Source organism: Dipodomys spectabilis, unplaced genomic scaffold, assembly GCF_019054845.1.
Source record: "Dipodomys spectabilis isolate Male_0828 unplaced genomic scaffold, ASM1905484v1 ptg000019l, whole genome shotgun sequence".
NCBI lineage: Eukaryota > Metazoa > Chordata > Mammalia > Rodentia > Heteromyidae > Dipodomys > Dipodomys spectabilis.
The window spans coordinates 19,793,641-19,817,835 of NW_024870696.1; the positions used below are offsets into that span (position 1 = coordinate 19,793,641).

A 24,195-nucleotide genomic window follows, 5' to 3' on the forward strand; every position below is an offset into this window, starting at 1 on the left:
CTCACTTTCTTTTGGTGATTATTTCTGTTTCCTTGTCTGTTTCTTGCTTCACTTTATTTTGCTGTTGCTCGTTAGTGTAATGGTTGGAGTAGGAAAGTAAGTCTCCTTTTCCATACAGATATTCTGTAGTTAAAAAATGGAATTGGCCAGGAGTTGGTGGCTCATGCCTGTAATCCTAGCTACTCAGGATCTACTGAGGATTGTAGTTCAAAGCCAGACCAGCAGGAAAGTCCGTTAAACTCCTATCTCCAATAAACCACCAGAAAAACAGAAGTGGCGCTGTGGCCCAAGTGGTAGAGTCCTCGCCTTGAGTTTAAGAGCTGAGGGACAGTGCCTAGGCTCAGAGTTCAAGCCCCACGACCGACAAAAAAAAAAAAAAAGAAAAGGAATTATGAATTTAGAAAACTACTGGGCACTGATGGTCCCCATTTGTTAATCCTAGCTACTCAGAAGGCTACAGTTTGGAGAACTGAACTTCAAAGCTGATCTTGGTCAAAAAAGTCCTTTCCAAAATAACTAGCAAAAACCAGGCTAGAAGCTTGGCTCAGGTAGTAGAGTACCAGCAGAGCAAGCAAGCAAAGCAAGTATGAGGCCCAGATATGCCACCTGCTTACTTAGCAATGTGATTTAGGCATTGAGCTTATGTACAACGAATGCATTTACTTAAATGCCAATGTGAATTGTAACTTTAATTATTTAGAGATGTTGTTTAATGTCAGATTTTCTACAGCAGCATCATTGCTTGCCAACTTTCTGTCTAATGAGCTGCTGCTTTCTGGTTTTGTGTGCAGCTGTCTGTGAAAATGGATGTCAGAATGGTGGGCGTTGCATTGGACCAAACCGCTGTGCTTGTGTTTATGGATTCACGGGGCCCCAGTGCGAAAGAGGTAACAAAATATAAGAGAAATGAGAACTTCGAAGCAATATTTATTGTAAAAAACCCATGCCATTCTTCTAGTCAGTGAAAATTCTAATGAAATACTGTTATTCTTCTTTGATTTTATTGGAAGTTTAATGGTAAGATTGGTGGCACAACTAATAACACAAATGTTTCCCTGTTTCAGTTTTACTTTGTTTTTCCAAAATCTTTAGAGTGAAGACTAACTACTGCTACTAAAAGCAGTAGCTTTAGGATGGTTTAAGTGACTGATGGAAAATTCTAATAGTGTACTTAGTGCACATTAGAGTCCGTGTTGAGAGTACTACTTCTGTTAAGAAAAAAGGTGTGGAGGGGAATCAGGATGTTTCTGGTTATAAAACATACAAAAACCTGGCACAAATTTCCCGAAGCAGTGAGAAAATGTCCTATATTCCAGAACACATAGTCTGAAGCTATTTAGGTAGGGTATGGTCAAGGTTTTTACCCTAACACTTCATTTCTCCTGGCTCTTTTATTTTGTTTCAGTATTGTCCCTCTCTAAAGGTTTCCGCCCTCTCTCCCCCCCATGATTGTCCAGTTCCCTACACAACATGAAACCTGTTTTCTTGTTTACATCTATAGAGATGATGCCTCTCCTCTAATCATGGGCCAAGTGAAACTTTCTAGAGATAATTTCTTGCAGATAGACTTAAACTTGGATTTTAAAAAGCAAGTATTGCTAATATGTTTGATTTAGGTACAAAAGGACCCATATTTGCAATAGGCATTGATCAAAGCTGTATGGAAATGATGGTTGAGTGTCTGAGCTCAACAGAGAGCTTCCTTGGACACTAAACAGGTTGGAGGGGTAGATTGATGGTTTAGTTAGCATCCTGGGTTATCTACTTTATCCTTGAAAATGGTCAGTATAAAACCAGCTTATTGTAAACTCCGGAAAATTCCCAATTCTGAGGCACTAAGATTAATAAGTCTTACTATGGTATTCTGAAGAAGTTAAGCTTCGTAAAATGTAATAAGTATTTAGTAATGAATCATGCAACTAAAAATAAATTTAAAGGTAATATTACATAATCATTCATTGTTACATATACAAGTTTATTTTCCTAGGGCTTGTCATAGCACCTAAAATTATATAGCACTTTGTTGCAAAACTATAGTATATGGTATATGTTAGTGCAGTATTACAGATAAGTAGTAATTGTGTGTGTGTGTGTGTGTGTGTGTGTGTGTGTGTGTGTGTGTGTGTGTAGAGGCTTGGAACTGCAAAGTAATACTATGTTTTTGTGCTCATTATCATGAAAAGAAAATTTGGCATTCAAGTTAAGTCTTGAGAAGAAACTGAGAAATTAAAATTATATGTAATGTTTGGAGAGCCAGATGTATGCAACCTTTGAACATACCCTTGCTATGTATATACACATCAAGATATTTATGCTATTTCTAGGATGATGGAGATTTGGGGGATTGAACTGCATTCCATAAATGACAGCTTATAGTTATTCTTAGGATGAATTTCAAAACCTTCAGGGTTTTTGTTTGGGGAAGAAAAATTAATATGAAATGTTAGGATGAAAAGATAAATTGCTCAGATGGAAGAACCCAAATTTCCTAAATGATGTGACGTTTGTTTAAATACCATAGGATGGAAGGTTAGTTAAAAACTGAAACGTAATCCAAACGCGTAGGGATAGGGTTCATTTTCTGGAAGGCATGTAAACTTTGCAGCTCTTTCATCTTGAAGCAGACTTCAACTCCAGTTCCTAATTGGCAAAAAGAATAAGGTGGGTAGTTTCAGTTCATGCTTCCAAGCATTACATCATTAATCTTCAACAGTTATTCATTCACTAGATTCGCTATTTCTTACGAAATTTATAGGAATCCAATAAAGACATACATACATTTTACATGTACAGTGGCATGTTTTCAGAAGAAATTAGAAAATTCATTAGTTTATGAGTGACTTTCAAGATATATACTTTAAAAGTATGGGCTAGTTTCTGCCTGATTTTTAGTTACTGCTCTTTAGATGAAAGTCTTAAGACTTCACTTCTCCCAGAGAAACTAATTTTTCCTCTTTGATAACAATCATGAACTTTAACATTTTTAATGAGACATTTTCAGTTGAATTTGAAAATGTTTATTAGCTAATTACAATAAAAAGCCCGAGTTTATAATTCTTAAGAAATTGTCTATATAAATAAAAAAGGAAAAGTTTATATATGCTGAATTTAGTGAGCAGGCTTATGTGTACTGTGAATAAAGTTTATGCTATTGTTTTTTAAATTACTGTTTCAAAATATCTGTTCCTTATTACCTTGGGGAAAAAAGAACTTTGTAAAATTAGCAATATTTCCCCCTTAATAGAGAATACATGTAATTTTTTTCTTTCACTTGGCCTCTTGGGATCAGTTATGTGATAAAGCAGGGCTGCCTTTCCAGCCCTCTGGTTCTGGCAGACTGGCTTCCGGACTGGAGACAGGGACTGAGTGGTAAGGAATGCCTGGCGTGATTACGGTATTTAGCTTGAGTCTGGGAGCTGAGTAAGCTGACACTCTTTGGAGTTCTCATTCGTGTTGATACGCACAATGACCTTTTATACTTTGTATCAAAGAAAAAAAGAGGTCTCTTGTTGTCACATACTGATTGTAAATTGCAGTCAGCTTAGCTGTGTCCAGATCACATAAAGGTATTCAATTCTTTTTTGCTTCTTTCTCCAAACAAATGGTATTTGAAAAGAAAAAATTAATACACATCTGAAGAAAAACTAGAAGGAGAGTAGGCATCATGTAGCCAGATTAGAATCCTTCTCCTGGATACTTAAAGTGCTCCTTGTTCCTTACCCACAGAAATATGGAAGAGGAAGGCAGGAAATAAGAAGTTGGACAAAGTGATTCCTCACCAGTGTAGCTGTTGTGACAGAGCCCCTCGTTAACATTTTTTGACTTACATAAAACCTTACTTTATAATTGAATTTTCTTTGACGCTTTTATGAGTGCTCTCTGTTAGACATATATCTTAGACTTTGGTCATGCAGAAATTGCTACTGCAAATCATTTTAATCATGCAAAATGTCTTTTTAAAAAAAAACAAAAGTGTATATATTCTGTTCAATTTTAAGTATCGTGACACCTAGTGAGATTTCTTCTAAAATGTACATTATAATAGCACTGCTGAAACCAAACCAAACCAAAAAGTGTCTTTTAAGAAGGAAGAACAGACATTTGACAATATGTTGTAGATGAACTTTACACCTTAGGAGAGGAAGCGGGTAGGGAGGGGTAAGCAGGAGAAAATGAGGGATGGGGTAACTGTGTTTAAAACAAATGTGTTCATTACCTTAAGGAACTGTAACCCCCTGTTCATCACCTTTGTGAAAAAGATTTTAAACAAAGAAGGAAGAATAGAGAATTACTTGGTTAATCAGCATTTCCACAAAAACTTCCTTTTGTTAGTCTGCATATTGAAAAAAATTGTGAGATGAAGTAACCAGCACTAGTGTTCATAAAACCAAAATTTTCAAACCTTTAGGTACATGCTAATAGATTGATTTCATTTCTTGAAATGACCAGTTTAGAGACTTGAGCGTGCTGGGAAGGAGTCCGGATCTACCCACTTGTCCCTGGTCATCTGTACTAATGTAGCTCAACGGGCATTTTCACTGTCCAAGTCCTAGATGGACCTGTGCATATTAGGCTGCTCCAGTCTGGGCTTCTAACAGATGCTCCATATATCCTTCCTTGACTGATTAAGTGATACTGGAAACTTTCCTAAGTGGAATCAGCCATTCAGGTGCCAACCATGGCAGTCACAAGAATGATTAGAATGTCCTGAATTTTCTGTGCAGTTTTGCTCACTTGTCCATATTTCTGGAAGTAAAGTAACAATCACTAAGCCTAAGGTAGCTAAGATACTATCCAGATTCCCTTAAGAACAAGAGTACAGATGGGGAAAATTGGAGTTTTCCTGGATCCTGGAAAGTATGTAAAATTTGATTCGAGTTTGTTAAGAATTACCTGATACGCTTTTTAATCAGTGTTAATCTTGCAAACTTGGAATTTATTATAAACCATGCAAGCTGAGCTTTAAAACCCAGAGGCATTCCAGGAATGGAACTATTAGTAGTATAAATAGGAATATAGGTAAATAAGGTGTAATCCTCGCTACTCAGGAGGCCAAGATCTGAGGAGGATTGTGGTTCCACACCAGCCTAGGAAGGAAAGTTCATGATACTTGTATCTCTGATTAACCACCCAAAAGCTGGAAGTAGTGCTATGGCTCAAGTGGTAGAATACCAGCTTTGAACAAAAAAAGGCTAAGGAACAGTGCCCATGCTGAGTTCCAGGCCCACTACTGGCTCAGAAATGTTTTTTGTTTATCCTTTTGTTTCATTTGGAATATAGCTATGTTGTGAAGACTTCTATAGATAAATCGGTGTCCTGTGTTACATGCTTAGAATTATCATAGAAATGTAATTGCTGCATTACTGAATATACGAAAACTTAGAGTTTGTTAACTTCTGTTAATTTTCCTCTAGAAAGGCTTATTATAATTATTTCTTTAGGATTATATTCAGAAACTCCTTACCCATTTCCAAATCTTACAAATTATCTATTTTTTCCTAGTGCTTTTAGTAGTTTGTTTCTTTTTACCTTTTTAACTGTAAGTTGAATATACAAGAAGTTAAGTAAAAGACATTTATTTATACATACTTAATATCTGTTAACACAATATTTTAAAAGAATCCATTCAGTGTTAAGTACTGGGAACTTGAGTTATAAAGGCAAATAACATGTACTCCCTGGTAATAAGAAGCAAGATGTCTAGTTTAAAAACCAGAACTGGTCATCTGCTTTAAACATGAAGATGCATGATTACGCAGAAAATACCATAATAGGAGTAAGAACAAGTGGAGAGCTCAGGAGGGCTTCCAGCTAAGAGTGAATTGCAATGGTCTCTTTGTCAGTTTAATAAATGTGCAATGAAAGAAAACCATAGCTCCCTGTAGCAAGGGGTAAAATAGGGTCAATTTGTCCTATGCAGATATTGTAAGCTATATTGTGACTGAGTCTTATGCTAACATTACCTAAGCTACATAAATAATTGTATTTATCATACTCATTAGCTGCTGTTTATTTTATAGAAATGAAAGTTCTCCCATTTCCTTGCACACTAAAGGTTCTGTCAAATGAAAATTGCAGAGAAAAGAGAAATTATCAGCTGTAAATTTCAACCTCACATATACCCACAAGTGCATGAGTGTGTGCATTTGCGTGTGCATGTGTGCAAGCACACATGCACACTCCTGCACACATTTCTGCACTTAATTGTTCTCCATTAAGGAGAACATTTTGTAACCTTGCACTCTCAAAGCTAAACTTAGCCTTAAATGGGCATCAGAGAAATACTAGAATATCTGTGGGAACGTAGTGTTTTGGCACTGGCTCAGATGACATCCTTATCTCGAATGCTATTGAGAAGACGGGAAAGAAAAAGCAGACAGTGTGGAGTAGAAGAAAAAGAAGAGAAGAAAAACAAAGGATGACAGAAAGGGGAGATGCAACGCTGAACAAGGTGTAGGGGTGCTTACCTGAATAAAAGAGAAAATCAGCTTGTTAGAGTCTGCTGAGGGAGAATAGGCGTCCACCGCTCATTCCTTAGCTTAAGCCTCTGTTTAGAGCTGCAGCATAAGATTGAATATTTTGGCAGCCTGCTAGACTAATATTTTATATTCCTTGGAACTAAAGCAGAGAGTATTTTCATTTATTCCATCTCTAAGCACATGCTCACATGAACATACACACTCACATTTCTTTGTGTATGGTTCATTTATCTAGAAGTTGGTGGCTCAAGACTAATTTTAACTACTTAGAAGACTGACATCTGAGGATTGAAATTCAAAACCAGCTTGGGTAGACAAATCTGAGAGACTATTATCTTTAATTAATCAGCAGAAAGCTGGATGTGGAGATATGTTCCAGCTATGAATGAAAAAGCCAGGCAAGAGCATGAACTCAAAAGTTCAAGCCCCAGTACTGGCAGAAAAATTCAAATATTCTTGTTTAACTCTTCAAACGTTTTCCTGTTTTAACATCAGATTGGAAGACAGTGTTAGCTGATTTAAGCTAGGTAAAGTCACAACTTTCACCCATACAAATTAAATATATCAGATGTTCTTTAAGATTTAGTCATAAGGGATTCATTTGTGTAGGAGTAGAAATTACATATGCCGTACTTTTCTAAAACATCACAAATTCCTAATTAACACCTGTTTCCAGGTATTTCAGGTAAGGAACAGGGCTCCATAATTACCTCACAGAGCCAGTGAAGACTAAAGCCTCTGGTACCTAATAAGTGCTTGTGCTTGGCCAACAGTACACCTATAGTTGGTGTTACTTGTCATGTGTGGAAACACATGCTGGCTATATATAAAATGAAAGGTTAATATTAAGACCTGCCTGACCTATTTCATGTTGATAATATGAATATGTTATTATATAAACCTTGAATACTTTTATTGTGAGAATTAAGTGATTATAGAAAAATGCCTGGCAACCAACAAATGATGACCACTGATGTTAATTACTTTTTCTTGGGACTCCCCAGCTATTAAAAAGATAGAGGTGGTAGCTGTGTATTCCAAATGGAATATTCAAAAATAGAAACTCAAATGGTATGCAAAAGAGGAAAAGTAAAGTTTCATGATGCTTTATTAAGAGTGAAAAGATTTAGAATGAATAGGGTATTTTAAGAGAACTCAGACTCATAATCTGAGAATGAAATGAGAAATGAAGTATCTAGCTTGTGTCTGGTACAGAGAAAGTGCTCTGTGAATAAGTTACCGGCTTGAAAACTGAAGCTAAGTTAGGAGATGTGCTCTTGGGTAAATTGTCATGGTAGGGGAAGTAGGTGAATCCCTGGGATCATTTCATTTCCCGGCTCGTGAGATAAAAACAGTGCCAGTCTCCTTGTTTTAAGTTTCGTGGGTTTCTGTGTAACAATGCAGAGTGATGCAAAAATACCATGTGTCATTACCACTAGTTATGAAATTGAATTGTTGAACCCACCTTGATCCGGTTTTTACATATTTTGCTATCAGCAGTTGCTAGTTGGCCCCTTTCAATTATCTTAGTCTAACCCTCCCATATGAGCAAAGAATGACACACATTTCTCAGTCACTAATAGGTAGAGTTAGTTTCACCTAAGAATACAAACAGAAGTAGAGGAGAGGGGTCAGGTGGTGCAGAGATGAATTACTAAGACTCCCTACTCCTGCCTTGTTTATCTGGTGAAAATTGGTCTTTACCACCCGACCCCCCCCCCCCCCCGCACACCCCCCACCCCTTTTTCAGTCTGCCATTCATTCCATTGCTGGTAGAATAACTATCTTTTCACCATGACTGCTTATTTGCTGGACTGTGAGCTGCTTAAAGACAGAGATTTTTTATCTTTGGTTGCCTTGGAGCTTCCTGTACCCTACACCATACAGAAGCCATAGATTCCTGCATACTCATGTAGATTCCAAATAAGGAAACAAAATGAAGAAGGCACAGAAGGAGTAAAGTAAAGGTCCTTGGGTGTTTATGGAGGTTTGCTTATCTAGGGTAGAGTGAGAAGACACAGGAGAGAAGAGTGAAGAATAACTTAGCCCTTAATATACCAAGTTGGGAAGGCCCAGAATCAAGAGGATCAAACTTCCAAGATGAAAATTCAGGATTAAATATGACTATGAAAACTGAAAGACTGAAATTCCTTCTAAGTTTCCAGTAAGATAAAATTCACAATAAATCATCTAATCATTTTTACAACTATAGTTTTCCTACATGAAATCTACTTCTTATAAGGAATTAGAAGAGTATGACAACAATGAAAGAACTGAATTTGGGAGTATATAGCTTGAGTTTTCCTGCCTTCCTCCCTGCCTCCTTCCCTCCCTCTCTCTCTGTCTTTCTCTCTCTTCCTCCCTCTTCTTTCCTTCCCTCCCTTTCTTCCCAATACTGGGTCTTGAACTCAGGGCTTGGGTGCTGTCCCTTAACTTTCTCACTGAAGGCTGGCACTTCACTATTTGAGACACAGCTTCCACTTCTGGCTTTTTGGTGGTAAATTGGAGACTTTTATGCCTGGGCTGGCTTTGAACCGTAATTCTCAAATCTTAGTCTCCTGAATGGCTAGGATTACAGGCATGAGTGACCAGTGCATTTCAGGTTGAAAACTGTCAGGGGTGACATTGATCAAGATACAGTGTATTCTTAAACTGCTGTGTTAAATGGCAAAAAAATTAGCATATATGAATTGTTTGCCTTTTTTCTTTCTTTCTTGATGTTGTGTTGGTAGGGTGAGACTTCTGTTTCTACAAGATTTCCCTAACTTTATAAGCTAACGTCAAACTGAGCTTTCCAGGAATAATTAGTGAGTTTTCTCAGAATTAAAAAAGGTCATTTATTCCATTTCCTATTCCCATAATTTGAAGGGAGGGGCTATGATATTGTTTTCTCTTTCATTCCTTGTTCTGCCTTTTAAAACTATGGAAGGATTTAGTGTCTGTTCTCCTGTGTTTATAGCAACACAATTGTGGGAAAAAGAAATTCTATATGAATTCAGTTTTCCGTATTTTCTAGGAAGTAGCACATTTGAAATATTTGACCATTAAACAAGCCTTAAGTCACAGAAAGTCAGGTGTCGGGGCTTCTCTAATAGGATATGGTGCAATTTGTAATGCTACAGCTAAGTTCATGAGTTAGTTTGTGGTTGTTAATTAAGTTCATATTGTTCAAGCCAGAAATATTAATTCTGTGGGTGCCTCATAGGCTGTCTTTCCCATGACCATCCGTAATGTCATGGTTTAATGCTTGCAAACCTCTTCCATATGGGCAAAACTGCATGTTTGTGAATGTCTTCATCTGATTTAGAAATAGCACACAAGGCACATACCAAATCTTGAACTGATCATTTTCATCTTCAAGCAAACCAAAACATTAAGTTTTGAATGTCCCAGTACAACTTCATTTAGAAGCTAACAGTTTACTGTGTTCCTGAGCACATCAATGTGTATATAATCTCTTGTACAAATCATTATTTACCTATTTTTCTTAACTGTAGGAATATCCTACCAGGTATGAGTGGCACATTCCTATAATTTTCTGCTGCTCAGGAGGCTGAGAGTGAGTGGTTTATAGTTTGAGGCCAGACCAGTCAGAAACGTTCAAAAGACCTCATCTAAAAAATAATCAGCAAAAGCAGGGCTGGAGGGTGTGGCTCAAATGGTAGATTGTCAGTCTAGAAAGCTTGAGATCCTGAATTCAAACCACAGTACTGCCAGAAAAATGTTTATATATTAATATTCATAAGCAATGGTTTTCAGTTAGACTTGTGTACCGGGACTGTAGGTACCAAGGAGCTCTTAAAAAGTCCTCACCCTCAAATTCCATCCAAGATAAGCATGGGAACTATACTAAACTATCAGCGATCTTAAAAACCATCAGAGTAATTCCACTGTGAAATGCTGGTTTAGCATGAGGTTCTTCAGAAATGTATGCATAATTAGACAAGTTTAAGAAATAATGTATTGCTGGGCGCCTCTAGTCTTGGCTACTCAGGAGACTGAGATCTGAGGATCATAGTTTAAAGCCAGGTCTGGCAGGAAAGTCTATGAGATTCTTATCTTGAGTAAACTACTTAGAAAAAGCCAGAGTGGCACTGTGACTCAAGTGGTAGAGCACGAAGAGGTTCAGGGATACAGCTCAAGCCCTGGGTTCAAGCCTTACCATTTGGAATAATAATAATTCATGATAAATAATAATTTTTAAAATATGTTTTTTTTACAATAATTTATTGTCTCATTAAATTGGCTCCAAATAAAGCCATTCAGGATGAAATTTACTTTTATTACATTTAGAATGTTTTAAAGTTATGTTATTAGAAAAGGGTTCCTTTGCCTCCCTCTGATATGAAAAAAATATGGTAGATTTAGAAATGATCTACTTAATCTTCAAGTTTTCTCTGTATTGCCTATTTTTAAACCCCGGTGATTGCAAACAAAAGTATGTACTCCCTGCCACGGTTGGCAAAATTGAGCCAACCACAATTCTAATGGCTTCAAATCTTGGTTCAGCTACTATATATAGCAAATCAGGTAAAAATCCAAATATACTCTAAAAATTGCACATATAAGATGGAAAATTTTACCTGAATTTTTTAAAAATGAAAATTTCCATTTATTTGAAGTAAACTTACACCATCGTATGTGGTTAAAGTTAAGCTGCATCTTACTCAGTGACTCCATGACAGGTTTGTATGATACAGAAATGTACTATGTAGAGTAGATTGACAGAAGAATGTAATACTGTTTCATTTTACATACTTCCTTTTAGGCCATTGACCTGAATGTTCATTTCTCATAAGTATATATTTGCTATTAGTTATGACCCTGCAGAGACAAATGTGCACAGTTTGAATTATGCTATATAGGAATTTGATCTCTTTTTTGCAAGTATGTCGGCATTGATCCCTGAAGCTAGGCAGGGTGGCACATCCCTATAATCCTAATACTTGGGAGTCTGTGGTAGAAGGATAACAAGTTAATGGCCAACCTAGGCCACATAATGAGAGCTGGTTTCAAACACAAAATGACTTGTAAAGGTGGTTTCTGAAAAGCTGTCTGAGAAAGTGACCATTTGGAGGCATGACTTAAGCTAGGCAATACCAACCATCATTTTTCAGGTGCATGACATGGAGAAAACCCCCAAAGCATGAACCAAACAAGATCTAAGAACAACTGAGCAGAAAATGTTAAAGGAGATGAGAAAGTGGAATCCCAGTGGGAAGTGGCATTTACTAATAAATTTGTGATTTTATATTGAGGTGGTTGAGAGATTTGTTCTCTCCCTCACCTCCAAATTCATTTCTTTGTCTATTAGTTGTGATCATGAAAATCTGTGGGATTTTGCAGTGGTCCTAGTCAGACCCTTTCAGGTTGCTGTAGGACTGTGCAGAAACTGCCTTGGATTAGTTTGGATTAGCCAGGTGATCTCTTCCTGGAATCCCCCAAAGAGACAAATGTGTCCCACATGTTGTTTTCCCACGCATGTGTTGTGACATGCCTCTTCTGTCTCCTTCCCACTCCATCTCCCTCCTCAGCATCAAGGGGGTCAGACTTACCTTTTGGTCCTTCTTTTTCCTAGTGTCAGCTGGGTGCCACAGAGGAAATGACTAGTCTAGGAACGTACTTCATGAGCATAACTCTGACAAGTATAAAGGATGTGGTACCTTGCATGGCATGATATAAATACCTATTAAGTATCTACCTTTAATCATGAAAGTTATGAAAGATTCTTCCCATCCAACTACATGCTATTTGGAGATTTTGTGTTTATTATTTTACATTACAAAGGATCCTGAAATAAATGGCCTCGATAGGTCCAAAGGCATCAGTACGCGCTAGAACATGCCTTTTGAACATTTTATTGTCAAACATTTGTCTTGTTAATGCAAATTGAGATGATTGTATTATGATTTGCTCCTGCTCAGACTATAGTACACTTTTACTTTTATCAATTGTCTGGATGGGTTCGGCCAACTTACTGCCTGCTAGAATGACTGTAAAGCAAGCTTCACATAGCAGTTATTTAAATAATATGTAAAGTTCAGGGGGGCTTGACCCTAATATTTTGTTCCTCTTTCATATGAGATTAGATTTGCTGAGAATTATCAAGTAGTTACTAGGAATAGAGCTGATAGTTCATAGAGCTCCATGAATTTCTGAGGATCTGGAATTTCTTGAGTGTACCCATGATGTACGCATGGCACAGACGCATGTCATCTCTCAGTTTTCCGAAGTTGATTTAGGTGTTGATATGTCCTTGGTGTTCTGGAACCTATAAGGATCCAGCTGACAATCAGCATAAGTTAAGCAAAGATCCTTCTTTCTTCTGCTGAAGACATTTAAAGGTGGATATGACTGTTGAATCTGTCTTATGTCTGTTATTTTTTCTCATTTATTTGTATTAAAAATTCTTTCAACATGTTTTATACATTTCAGAGTATAAACTTTAAACTTCTTTAGTCAAAATGATTCCCAGTATTCTATTCATTTGATGATATCGTACATAACTTTTTCTTACTTTCATTTCAATCATTTATTACTAGTGTATAGAAATTCAGTTGTCTCCTGCAGCTCTGTAGAACTTGTTATTTTGAATAGCATTTTTCATAACTGAAATTGGATCATCTGTATGTGTGTAGATATGTAGTCTACAAAAATAGTTCCACTTTGTTCATTATAATATTTTCTTCTCTTACAGGATTTTCATAGGTTAAAGCCTCAGGGTCATAATGAACAAGGTGGTAAAAGTAGATATCATTGTCTTATTTCTGGACATAGGAGAAAGCATCCATTTTTTTAACATTAGGATACTTTTTGTGTGTGTTTTTTTAACACCAGTACTAGAGCTTGAACTCATAGCCTCATACTTGTACTTTTTGGTCATATATGGCACTCTACAGTTTGGCTCAGTTTTGGCTTTTTGCTGCTTAGTTAGAAATAAGAGTGTTGTGACTCTGTCTGCCCAGGCTGGCTTCAAACCATACTTACCAGACCCTGTCTTGGGTGAAATTTCTAAGGAAGAGACTGGGTAAGGTCAATCACCCCAGGCCACCTGCTTTGCCTGACCCCACCTGGAACCTCTTTTCTGCATTGGGCACAGTACTAATCAGGACCCCACTCTTCTTAGCCAGCAGCTCTTGGGTAGAGTACTCCATTCTTCACGTGGGTCTGCTAAAGAAAGGTCTCCCTACTTCTTAGCTGCACATCTCTTGAATTTAATCTCTGTTACCCAAAGCTGACTAGATGAAGTATGTAAACCCTGCCTTTTCAAGGACATAGGACAGCCCTTACCTAGCAAAGGAGAGAGAGAAAGAGAGGGGGTACCGTTTTCTTGGCTGTACTAGCTCAGATGCTGAGCTAACAGTTGGTGAAGGAGCACAGGTCAGTCTTCTTACTTAAATTTCCCATATAGCTGTGGTGACACGTGCATGCTTCCACACCCAGCTTTTTGTTCAGGTGGCATCTCACTTTCTTTTTATGTCTGGGTTGGCCTCAAACCACAATTCTCTTGATCTTTGCCTCCCAAGTAGCTCTGAGTAGAGGTATGAGCCACTGCTTCCAGCCTGCTGTTCTGAGATTAAATACACAGTATCTTCTGGAGTATTCACCTATGTGCTTTACCACCACATGATCACACTCACATCTAGCTGGGCATTGGTGGCTCACACCTATAATCCTAGCTATTCAGAAGACTGAGATCTGAGAATCATGGTTCAAAGGCAAACCAAGGACGTGTGTGAGGCTCTTATCTCCAAGAAAGAAGTGGAGCTGTGGCTCAAGTAGTAGAAAACTAGCCTTGAGCAAAAAAGCTAAGGGATAATTCTCAGGGCCTGAGTTTAAACCCCACTACTGGCAGGCATGCACCTGCGTTAAGAAATATTTTTAATAGTAACGATTGCCCTATGTACATCATTTTTTTGGGGGGGATCTGGTCGTGGGGCCTGAACTCTGGACCTGGGTGCTGTCCCTCAGCTCTTCAGCTCAAGGCTAGCACTCTACCACTTGAGCCACAGCACCACTTCTGGCTTTTTTCTTTTTGCTTATTTGGTGCCTAGGAATTGAACCCAGGGCCTCAGGCATGCAGGGAAAGCGCTCTACCACTGAGCCACCTTCCCAGCCCTGTACATAATTTTTATAATAACAAAAAATAAAAATAAAAGTAATGATTGACTAGGTACAAGTTAGCAAATTTCTCTTCTGTCTGTTTTCTTTCTTTAAATTCTTTCTCATACAGAAGTTTGGTGTTCAATTTGCTAATTCATCTTTTTAAAGTAAGTGTCTCTTTGATCTCTGAATATTTGTACTCTTCTCAGCTTGCTATCCCACATGATAGCCACATTCCATGTTTTATCCAGTTTTCTGTAGTCTCTCTGTCCTAGGCCCATATTTGCTGGGCACTTTGGGTATGTCACGTCTTACATTCTGTCTCTCCCTACAACTCTGGTTTTCTCTTTCTATTCCTCATGTGAGCTGAGGTCATCAGCCTTCGTAAGTTACAAACCTTGCAGTTAGGCTTGGCAGTTCTCTTTCTACCCCTGTAACTCGTCTGTCATTATGTCTTTCTTGTCCAGTTTATTTTATGATATCATTTTCTCTGAACTGGCTTTTTGCTGGTTTGTTGGAGATAAAAGTCTCAGGGACTTTGTTGCCTAGGCTGGCTTCAATGGGGAACCTCTTAGTCTTGGTCTCCTGAGTAGCTGGGTTTATGTGTGAGCCACTGGCAACCAGTTTGTAGCTTTTAAAAATTTTAAATAATTTATTGAACCTGTACAGTCACTGAGCTAACATCTCCAAACTTTTTTTTCTTTGCTGGTCCTGGGGCTTGAACTCAGGACCTAGGCTCTGTCCCTTGAACCTCTTTGTGCTCAAGGCTAGTGCTCTACCACTTGAGCCATAGTACTACGTCCAGCTTTTTCTGAGTAGTTTATTGGAGATAAGAGTCTCATGGACTTTCCTGCCTGGGCTGACTTTGAACTGCCATCCTCAGATTGCAGCCTCCTGAGTAGCTAGGATTATAGGTGTAAGCTACCGGTGCCTGGATAGCATCTCTAAACTTTTAAAATACTATTTTATGTATTTTGAAATAAGGTCCTGGTTTGTTGCCCAGGTTTCCCTCTCATGATTTTTCTGCCTAAGTTCCAGAATTCCTGGGCTACAGGAATGAACTACGGTGCTTGCCTACTAATCCCACTTCCTTCCCCTGCAATGTGATAGTCTCAGGATTTCACCTGGGGACCTGCATGCTGTCTGTAATCTCTTTTGCTCAAGGGTAGCACTCTACTACTTGAGCCACAGCTATATTTCTGGCTTTTTGTGGTTAACTGAAGATGAGTCTCATGGACTTTTTCTGCCTAGGCTGACTTTGAATGACTATCCTCAGATCTCAACTAGGATTACAGTCATGAGCCACTGGCACCAGCCTACTATGTTAAGCCTATGAGCACCTACTATATTAAGGCCTATTCCATGAATTATTTCATCAAGTTAATGTCAGACAGCTAGAAAATTAAAATATTGAGATTTGAATCCAAATATGTCCTGACTTCAAAATCTGTATTCTTCATACTATACTGTTGTATTATATTGTTCTTGTAATGCATTATAATTAATAATCATGCACATTTTAAAAATGCTCCTGTATTGCTGTGATCAGAGCACTTGACTACTGAGGTTATCTGATTTTAACTTGTGGATGGAATAATTACACCTACCTCAACTGTAAGGAGCAAATAAACTGTTCTTCACCAGAAAGTATTGTGCCCAGCACCTGGAAGTACTTTAATATTAGTGTTAATCACTTCATTATTACAAAGAATCATCATTGGTTTCCCTTTAAAATTATCTTGTTACTTATTTGTGAATTTATGAAATATATACAAACACTACCAAAGACAAAGGTTTAATTTTATTGAGTAGAAGCAAAAACTATCTGAATACTTTAAAAATTTTAAGTAACAATAGCAATAAAAATATGTTTTAGGTGAAAAGATATGAAAGAAGACTTACATAATTGAAAAGAAATTATGAAAAAGAAGTAAATCACTCACCGCCAATCTGTGACTGATGCATAGACATGGGCAAAAGCATGATAGAAAAAGGCTGGGAGTAGACAAGTTAGTACAGACAGCCTCAGTCCATCACACCCTGGCAACTGAGCCAGAAGATTTAGGGCTTTCACGGATGCCAGCTTAAATTCATTTTGGTAATAGACTCTTGATTCTGTATTTATTGAAGCCTGAGCTCCTAAAGTTTTATCCTGGCAACAAAAGAGATGTGGGACATAAAGTAGTCATAAATACAACTGAAACATTTATTAAATTGCCAACAGGAAAGGGAGGATCCTAGCTTAGTGTTCGTGTTCTTTTCAGCTTCAAAAAATACCATTTTTATAATCCCTAAGACTTTATATGTTGGATAACTTGATGTATACACTGTTTACATGAATTTTGTCTGAGATTATCTTCAATTATTTATTATTTATATTTATTATCAATGAAGAAAATCTCTTTAACAATCTTCTGTGAATTGAAATGCTTTATCCTTACTGTAACATACATAGTTCAAATTTGGTACTTCTCTGTATGCTGTCAGAAGTTTTTGTGTATTTGAGACATTTTTATGTTTTTGCTATTTTTGTTGTCATTGAGACTTCTTTGCAAAATCATATATCAGATTTTGTAAAGTACCTAACCTATGACTTTGAATCAAGTGAGCCAGTATTTGTTCAGCAAATATTCACCAAGAAGCTGTCATCTACTGCTTACTGTGGTTTCTGTGTTAGATACTAGAGAAACATGTATAATCAAGATATTAACAGTCCTGTTTTTGTTTGGTAGTTATAGTCTGGTTGGAGACATTTTAAACTACAATACTTAAAATCATATAAAGTGGTAAATAAGCTTACCTGAAGGAAACAAAGCAGTTTCGGAGATGATGTATTAAAGTGATTTCCAAGACTCATATGGGCATTCCATTCTGAAAAGATGCAGTTTAATCTGAGACTTCATCTTGGTTAGGATGCTGTAACAACTATAAAACCTGTGGATTCTTTACTAAATTAACAAAATGTTAATGTTACTAGCCACATACACACACACACACACACACACACACACACACACACACACGCATGCACATTCACTATTGTAGTGTCAGAGGAGCTTTGGTCACTGTAGTTACACAGGGCCTTGCAATGAAGAAGATTCAATCTCAATATCCACCCCCCTGGATATGGAGGTGAAGAAGGGCGTGATGTGGTGATTTTAAAGGCTGGCACGAGACTTGTATTCTCACTTTGTTGACTATAAAGAGTTATATCCCATAGCCACACCTGTGAAGGAGCAGATAGATGTATTTTTGGGTGTACCTGAAAAGAGGGACAAGCTGGATATTAATGAACATCACTCAGGATTTGGGCAGGCCTGAATAATGAGAAGGAAGTGGCCATTTTAAGAATTAGAGGATTAATTTTTTTGGGGGGGGTCTGGTCGTGGGGCCTGAACTCTGGGCCTGGGCACTGCCCCTCAGCTCTTCAGCTCAAGGCTAGTGCTCTAGCTCTTGAGCCACAGCACCACTTCTGGCTTTTTTCTTTTGTGGTGCTGAGGAATCGAACCCAGGGCCTCATGCATGCAAGGCAAGCGCTCTACCACTGAGCCACCTTCCCAGCCCAAGGATTAATTCTTGACAGAAGGGACTGCCAAGGAACAGATCATGAAAGTAGGTGTGTTTCAAAGATACAAAAACAACACTACAATGAAGCTGCTGTAGGCAGTTAAATATCAGGAAAAATTACCTTGAAACTTCGTATCTCCCATTAAAAATATTAGTGTGGTTAGGTATCTCCACTATGAAACTATTATTGTTTCATTTTTTCACTAGTTGTCAGGGAGACTTTTCAAGTTGTGGAAGTTTTTCATATTTTGTCATGTGTGTGCAAGGGTGTGGAATAAAATTATGACATACTTTTTTTTAGATGGTTCTTAATTTAATGTTAACTGTGTTGGGTTTCTAAATACAACTGTGGTTTGTTTCTTCTGTGCTTTGACTTCTCTGCGATAACTCCTAGAAGATGGAGACGTCTAAAGATAAACATTATAGGGCTGGGAAGGTGGCTCAGTGGTAGAGCGCTTGTCTTGCATGCATGAGGCCCTGGGTTCGATTCCTCAGCACCACATAAGCAGAAAAAAAATCCGGAAGTGGCGCTGTAGCTCAAGTGATAGAGTGCTAGCCTTGAGCTGAGGGACAGCGCCCAGGCCCAGAGTTCAGGCCCCACGACTGTACCACCCCTCCAAAATAAATAAAAATTTAAAAAAGATAAACATTATAGCATAAAAGCTGTTAGGCAACAATATTTTAAAAATAAACTTCTTTTTTTTAAATATTGGGCTATAGGGAGGAATGTTTGATGTCTTATGGTTAAATTCAGAGAAATGTTTCCCAGTAAGCCCTTTTACATAATCAAATGATAACTTCGATACAAGTTCTGGAAAGTAAGTGTTCTCTCTGATGATTTGGTCATTCGGAAAGCTCTGTTCTTATCTAAGGAAGTTGGTCTTATGTACCATACTTAAAATACCCTTTCTTTTTTTTTTTTTTTTTCTCTCTTACCCTCTTTTAAAAGAGTACTACTTTAGAGATAAGACAGAAATTCTTATATTCCATTCATTCCTACGTTTTTCCTGCTTTCCATAGGTAGCCATCATTATAAACTAGTAATATATTTAATCTGATCTCTGGTTTTTCTCTTGCTGGGGATCAAAGATAGGGCCTTGTGCATGCTCCCAAAGCAAGCATTCAACAATCAAGCTACATCCCAACCTCTTTATCTGTCCTTGTTCCCTCACCAGACATTGAAGTTTGGTAATGGTGATTCTGTTACACGAAAGACATTACTTTTAACTAATCCCTTTTTGTAATATAATTTAGATTTCTGCTAAAAAAGTAAATATGTAATTTCTAGGAGTTAAAGAGAGACAGTGACCATATGGATAAAGAATAAATCTACTGAAGTATTGGTAATGTAAGAATGTGGAAGAAAAGCTATAGTTCTATGAAAAATTACAAAAATGGATGCATTTCTATATTATTTATTGAAACACTTTGTGGGTATGTTAGTGTGTGTACGAGGTTTTAAACTAAGGGCCTTGCATCTTGCTTAACTTTTATTTCATTTTATTAATTTGTTTCTCAGGGGTAGTGTTCTACCACTTGAGCCATACCTCTACCTCCTGAACTTGTATATTAAACAATTAAAATTTCTCCCATCCTTGCCCCTTGCTATTCCATATATAGTTCAGTGTCTGGAAGTACATCAGACAGGCCAATTAATCATAGGCCTCCATCACATATGTGTGGAAAGTGTTACACCATAGCACTCACGTCAGACCCAACTGGAGGACTGAAATGCTGTTAAGCAGACTCTACTGGCAGCCAGATTGACTACTCCATGGAGATTATATTTTCGAAAAGAATTACTACATACATAAAATTTCCCCAGATATTATCACTTGAAATGTTTTAAGAAACAGAGATTCTTAGAAAATATTAAAGTTCCCTGATTTTTTTTTTTTTTTTTTTTTACCAAGACAACCCATTTTTCAATGGTTGGCGTACTTTATGGGTTCACATTCATTCCATTTTACGTGTCTCACAGACTTACCTGTCCTGAGTATTTCATTTATGTTTTAACATAGACAGTGGAAATTCAGAATGTGAAAATGGGCAGACTCTAGGCTTTCCAGAGTCTACTGTCCCAAGTATATCAGATTGCTTTGGGACTGTTGATCTCTTCCAAGATAAGTTAAACAGTTGGCCAACATCAGGTATTTTTCCTAAAGACTATCACTGCTTTTCAGCTAATATGCATTCTCCTTCACTTGCTGGATATTTCCTTTCATAAAATGCTTTTTATTCCTAATAGCCTTAAATTGGTGCAGCATATCTGATTCCCTGTCTGTATCTTTTGGAAAGTTTCTGGTTGGTCTCATCTTGGCAAGTTAGTATGAAGAGGGAAAGAGTAGTGTTTACATTGCAATGATCTCATAGAATCTTTACTAAAGTTTCTTTATAAAGAATCATCTATAGTTTGTCTTTTAGAATCCTACAAGGCATGCATGCCTTTGTAGGAATTAATCCTTGTTAGACATAATATTGCAGATGACCTAGGAAATATAAAAAAAGTGTCACATCTAGTAGAGAATACGATTAATATATCAATGCTTTAAATTTCTCATCTAAACTCAAACATGAAAGCAAAAAATTACTGCCTGTGAACTCTGCCCTCTACCTAAGCAGGGAAATGGAAAAAATTATGTAGCAACCTTAGGTTTTAACTAATATTCTAAACTTTAAAAAATTTCCATGGTGCTCAGGGTACCACCTGCTTCAGTTCAGAGTCTGATGTTGCCAAAAGTAAAACCCCAGAAACCAAATTTGGCTCATTGAATTAAAATCATAACTAAAAGAATGTAGTGCAATAGTATTGGGTAGATCATAGGATACACAAGCCAACTAGAAAAATAAGCTTCCTAGTTGGTTCGTGGAAGAGAAGCGAGCGCAGGGGAAGGTGCTGGTAGCAACACGCTGAGGTCCTGGTTCATTAGTTTCTGGTTGGTCCTTTGCAGCATCCATTGTCTTTTTGCTTCTGGAGAAATTTTGCAAATGTGTGTTTTTGCCTCAGTTCCTCCCACCAAGATTCATGTCATCGAACTTTCCCCCCCAACAGGAAGAAGGTTTAGATGGAGGACAGGCCAGATATATCTACATTTTCTCTATGTAGCTCTTAACCATGACTTTCATGGGCTCTATAAATCCGTTTTTGTGGGGAGTCTAGCTTTAAAATAAAACAATATTGGGGAAAAATGTTAGAACCACCTTCTGGATCTCAACTATCCAATTTTCCAACAATTAAAATAGTCTTTCTGGTAAATAGCCTTTGAGTTAGCCTCAAAAATGTATTCTTCTTAAAGAAGTCACCCTAAGGGACTTACTATTTCCCATCTGTATAGTAAGATAAGCATCTATAGCTACCTAGGAATTGGAACAATTTACTTACTAAGTAGAACCACAATAGGCTCGCACAATGTTGTATACCAGACATAGTAATATGGAATGGGTGAGTAATAAGATCTCAAGGGTTTTTCAGTAGACATATTCTGTTTATTTTTCTTTACTAATTAAAAACAGAATTCAGATAGATATTATAAGTATCACATTTCTCAAATTCTTGAGGACAGGTACACATACCCAGGCAAACAATGTCTTGGAAATGTTCATATTTGGCTCACTATCAGGATAGTATCTGGAATGTTAGTGGAGTTTAGAAACATGTGGACATCTAACTGGGGCTCCTTTGAGATTCATCATGAAGCAGTCAGAGCCTGTCCCTTAATCTCAGACACAGGCAACAAGCACCATTGTTTTCTCGTTTGTATTTCCTTCCTATCTAGGGCCTGGTCTCAGTGGCAAGGCAGGGAGGCAGAGGCTGAAGGAAGGTGATTAAGCTGAAAACCAGATAATGCCATGGCTAATCAGAAATTGATGGCAACACTTGTTGCTGGAATAAAGATAAAGAGCCATGAATCAAAAATGGTGTTCTCTCTTACAGACCGTAGAAATGGATCATTGCTGTGCATTTATATTTGTCCATTGTACTTTCTGGCAAGGTAAAAAGGGAGTTCTTATATTTTTTTCCTTAGTAAAAATTATGTGGGTCTGGTATTTCTCTTTGCAAAATAATTTATTTCTGACTGCACAGTATTAATTTTCAGGCTGTGAAACCTGGCTTTGATTCTAAACAGATCTTTGGGAAAAAAGGGAACTTGAATAGTAGAGAAAATAACTCTGTAAGGAAGTATATTGTTTCTTGGAAGGATCCTGCTACCAATTAAAGTGGTCTCTTCCAGCTTGTGCATTCAGAAAACCTTATCCATATATAATTATGAGGATCAAAGTCACGGTGAGGTTTACAGAGACTTACGCCTTTCTCATCCTTCACCTTACCATGTTACCATCGTTGCAAAGTGTTACAAAAGCCAGAATGCTCTAAATGTAAGTGTATTAAGATCCACAATGATAACAGCACCAAGCAGGTGTCAAATATTTAGTAAAAGCCAGATAGGGAGCTCAGCCCCTGAGGTTTTTATCTTATGACTTGCACATGTCCACATCATAGGCTATATAAGCATGGTTCTCTTGTTGTAATATATTCCTTTGCAAGTAAGGCAACTGAGTTAAATAAACTCATTCAGTACAGCAGGGGAGGACAGTGACGTTCAGGCTGTGGTTGTGTATGGTGGCTACCCTCTGCTTTTCCTGTGCTGACTGCTTCTGTACGGTCAGGTGTGTCCGCTTGCCTGCGGAGTTTTCCACTCAGTCAGCCGCTTGCAAACCTCAGTACCATGTGGACTCGACATAGATGTCTTACCCTAGTAGTATTGTTAGATTTAAGATGAAAGTTGAGAAAGCAAATTCGTAAATCTTTTCTGTTTCCCATGGCTTTCACGTTTGTAACCTAGGGTAGGTCACCTCATCTTACTGTGAGTGGGTATAATACAGGCACAATGCTAGTGGCTGTTTCATGGTGTTGCTTCGATCATTAGAAAAGTGAAAGTATGTGATGTATTTCCCAGTCATGATACTGTATTGCTATAGGTGTGGATGGACATGTGTGGATGTGTCTCTGTCCATGTCCTGTGCATGTCTGCATGTGCGTGTGTGTCTACAATTGGCCTTTTCTCTGACACTGTTTCAAGATGTAAGACCTCGTGTTTGCCGTTCCCCCGTGAGGTTCATCAGATTTGAGGCCCGAGATGAATAGATTGATCTGTAGTATACAAAAGAGGAAGTGGGGGAAAACCTTGAAACAATAGTTACAAATATCTTCAATACTATTAGCAGTGAAGGCCATCGTTGGGGAACTGTTAGGAAAGCGGGAGGGTTACAGCCCAAGCTTCTCACATTTTTCTCAGTATTTATGATGGTGGTGATGTCATGTGAGGAAAGCCAGTCACACAAAAAGGTAATGTTTTACTAAATCTGTTTGAGGCAGGGATGTAGGAGGATCCAGCCAGGGACTCATACAAGTGATAAAATGGGAAAAAGCGTGCCAATATAAGTTTTCCCCACCCCACCCTTCAGAAATGCTATTAAATAAAAGCACTTTATGAGTGAATAAATTTTGAAGACTGCCTCCTATAGCCTGTTCCTGGCAGTTAATAATGCTCACGAGTACAAGAAGGGTTCCTGAAAACTCGTGTGATTCAGCACATATGCAAGAAGCCCTTTGTTCAAGTCCAATATGTTTTCTAACATCCCTGACCTCAGCATCCTCTTTTGACATAATACTCCTAGAGTTTGGAACTGGTGTTCTGTTGGCTACATCTTAGGAAATACTGAATTAGATAGTATTTCTAGATCACAATTAGGTAGGTGTCTTTTGCTGTGAAGGCTCTTGAACCCAAGAAACATTGTCAGCGTCGAGTTACTTTTTTCCTGTGTGTTGGCTATTGCAGTAAATGAGTCGGGAAGCCTAAGATTGTGGCTCAAATCCTTTGGACTTGAAGAGACTTTCTCTCCTCATATGTTAATTCTGTGATCAGTTCTCATCATTTCCAAGATGAGAATGCTTAAGAGTGTTCCATCTTTAAAAGTTACTGACAGTAAGGCCGTGGACACACATGGCTCACACCTGTTACCCCAGTTACTTGAGAGGCTAAGA

General features: G+C 37.8%; 1 protein-coding gene across 1 annotated transcript in view; it reads left to right on the forward strand.

The window, feature by feature from the left end:
* The window catches only part of Fbn2 (fibrillin 2), a 199,485-nt gene that overhangs the window by 12,467 nt on the left and 162,823 nt on the right, over positions 1–24,195 (forward strand). Inside the window, exon 5 of the mRNA XM_042674436.1 lies at positions 792–887. Coding sequence (XP_042530370.1) covers positions 792–887 — 96 coding nt within the window. The remainder of the gene's footprint in view (positions 1–791; positions 888–24,195) is intronic.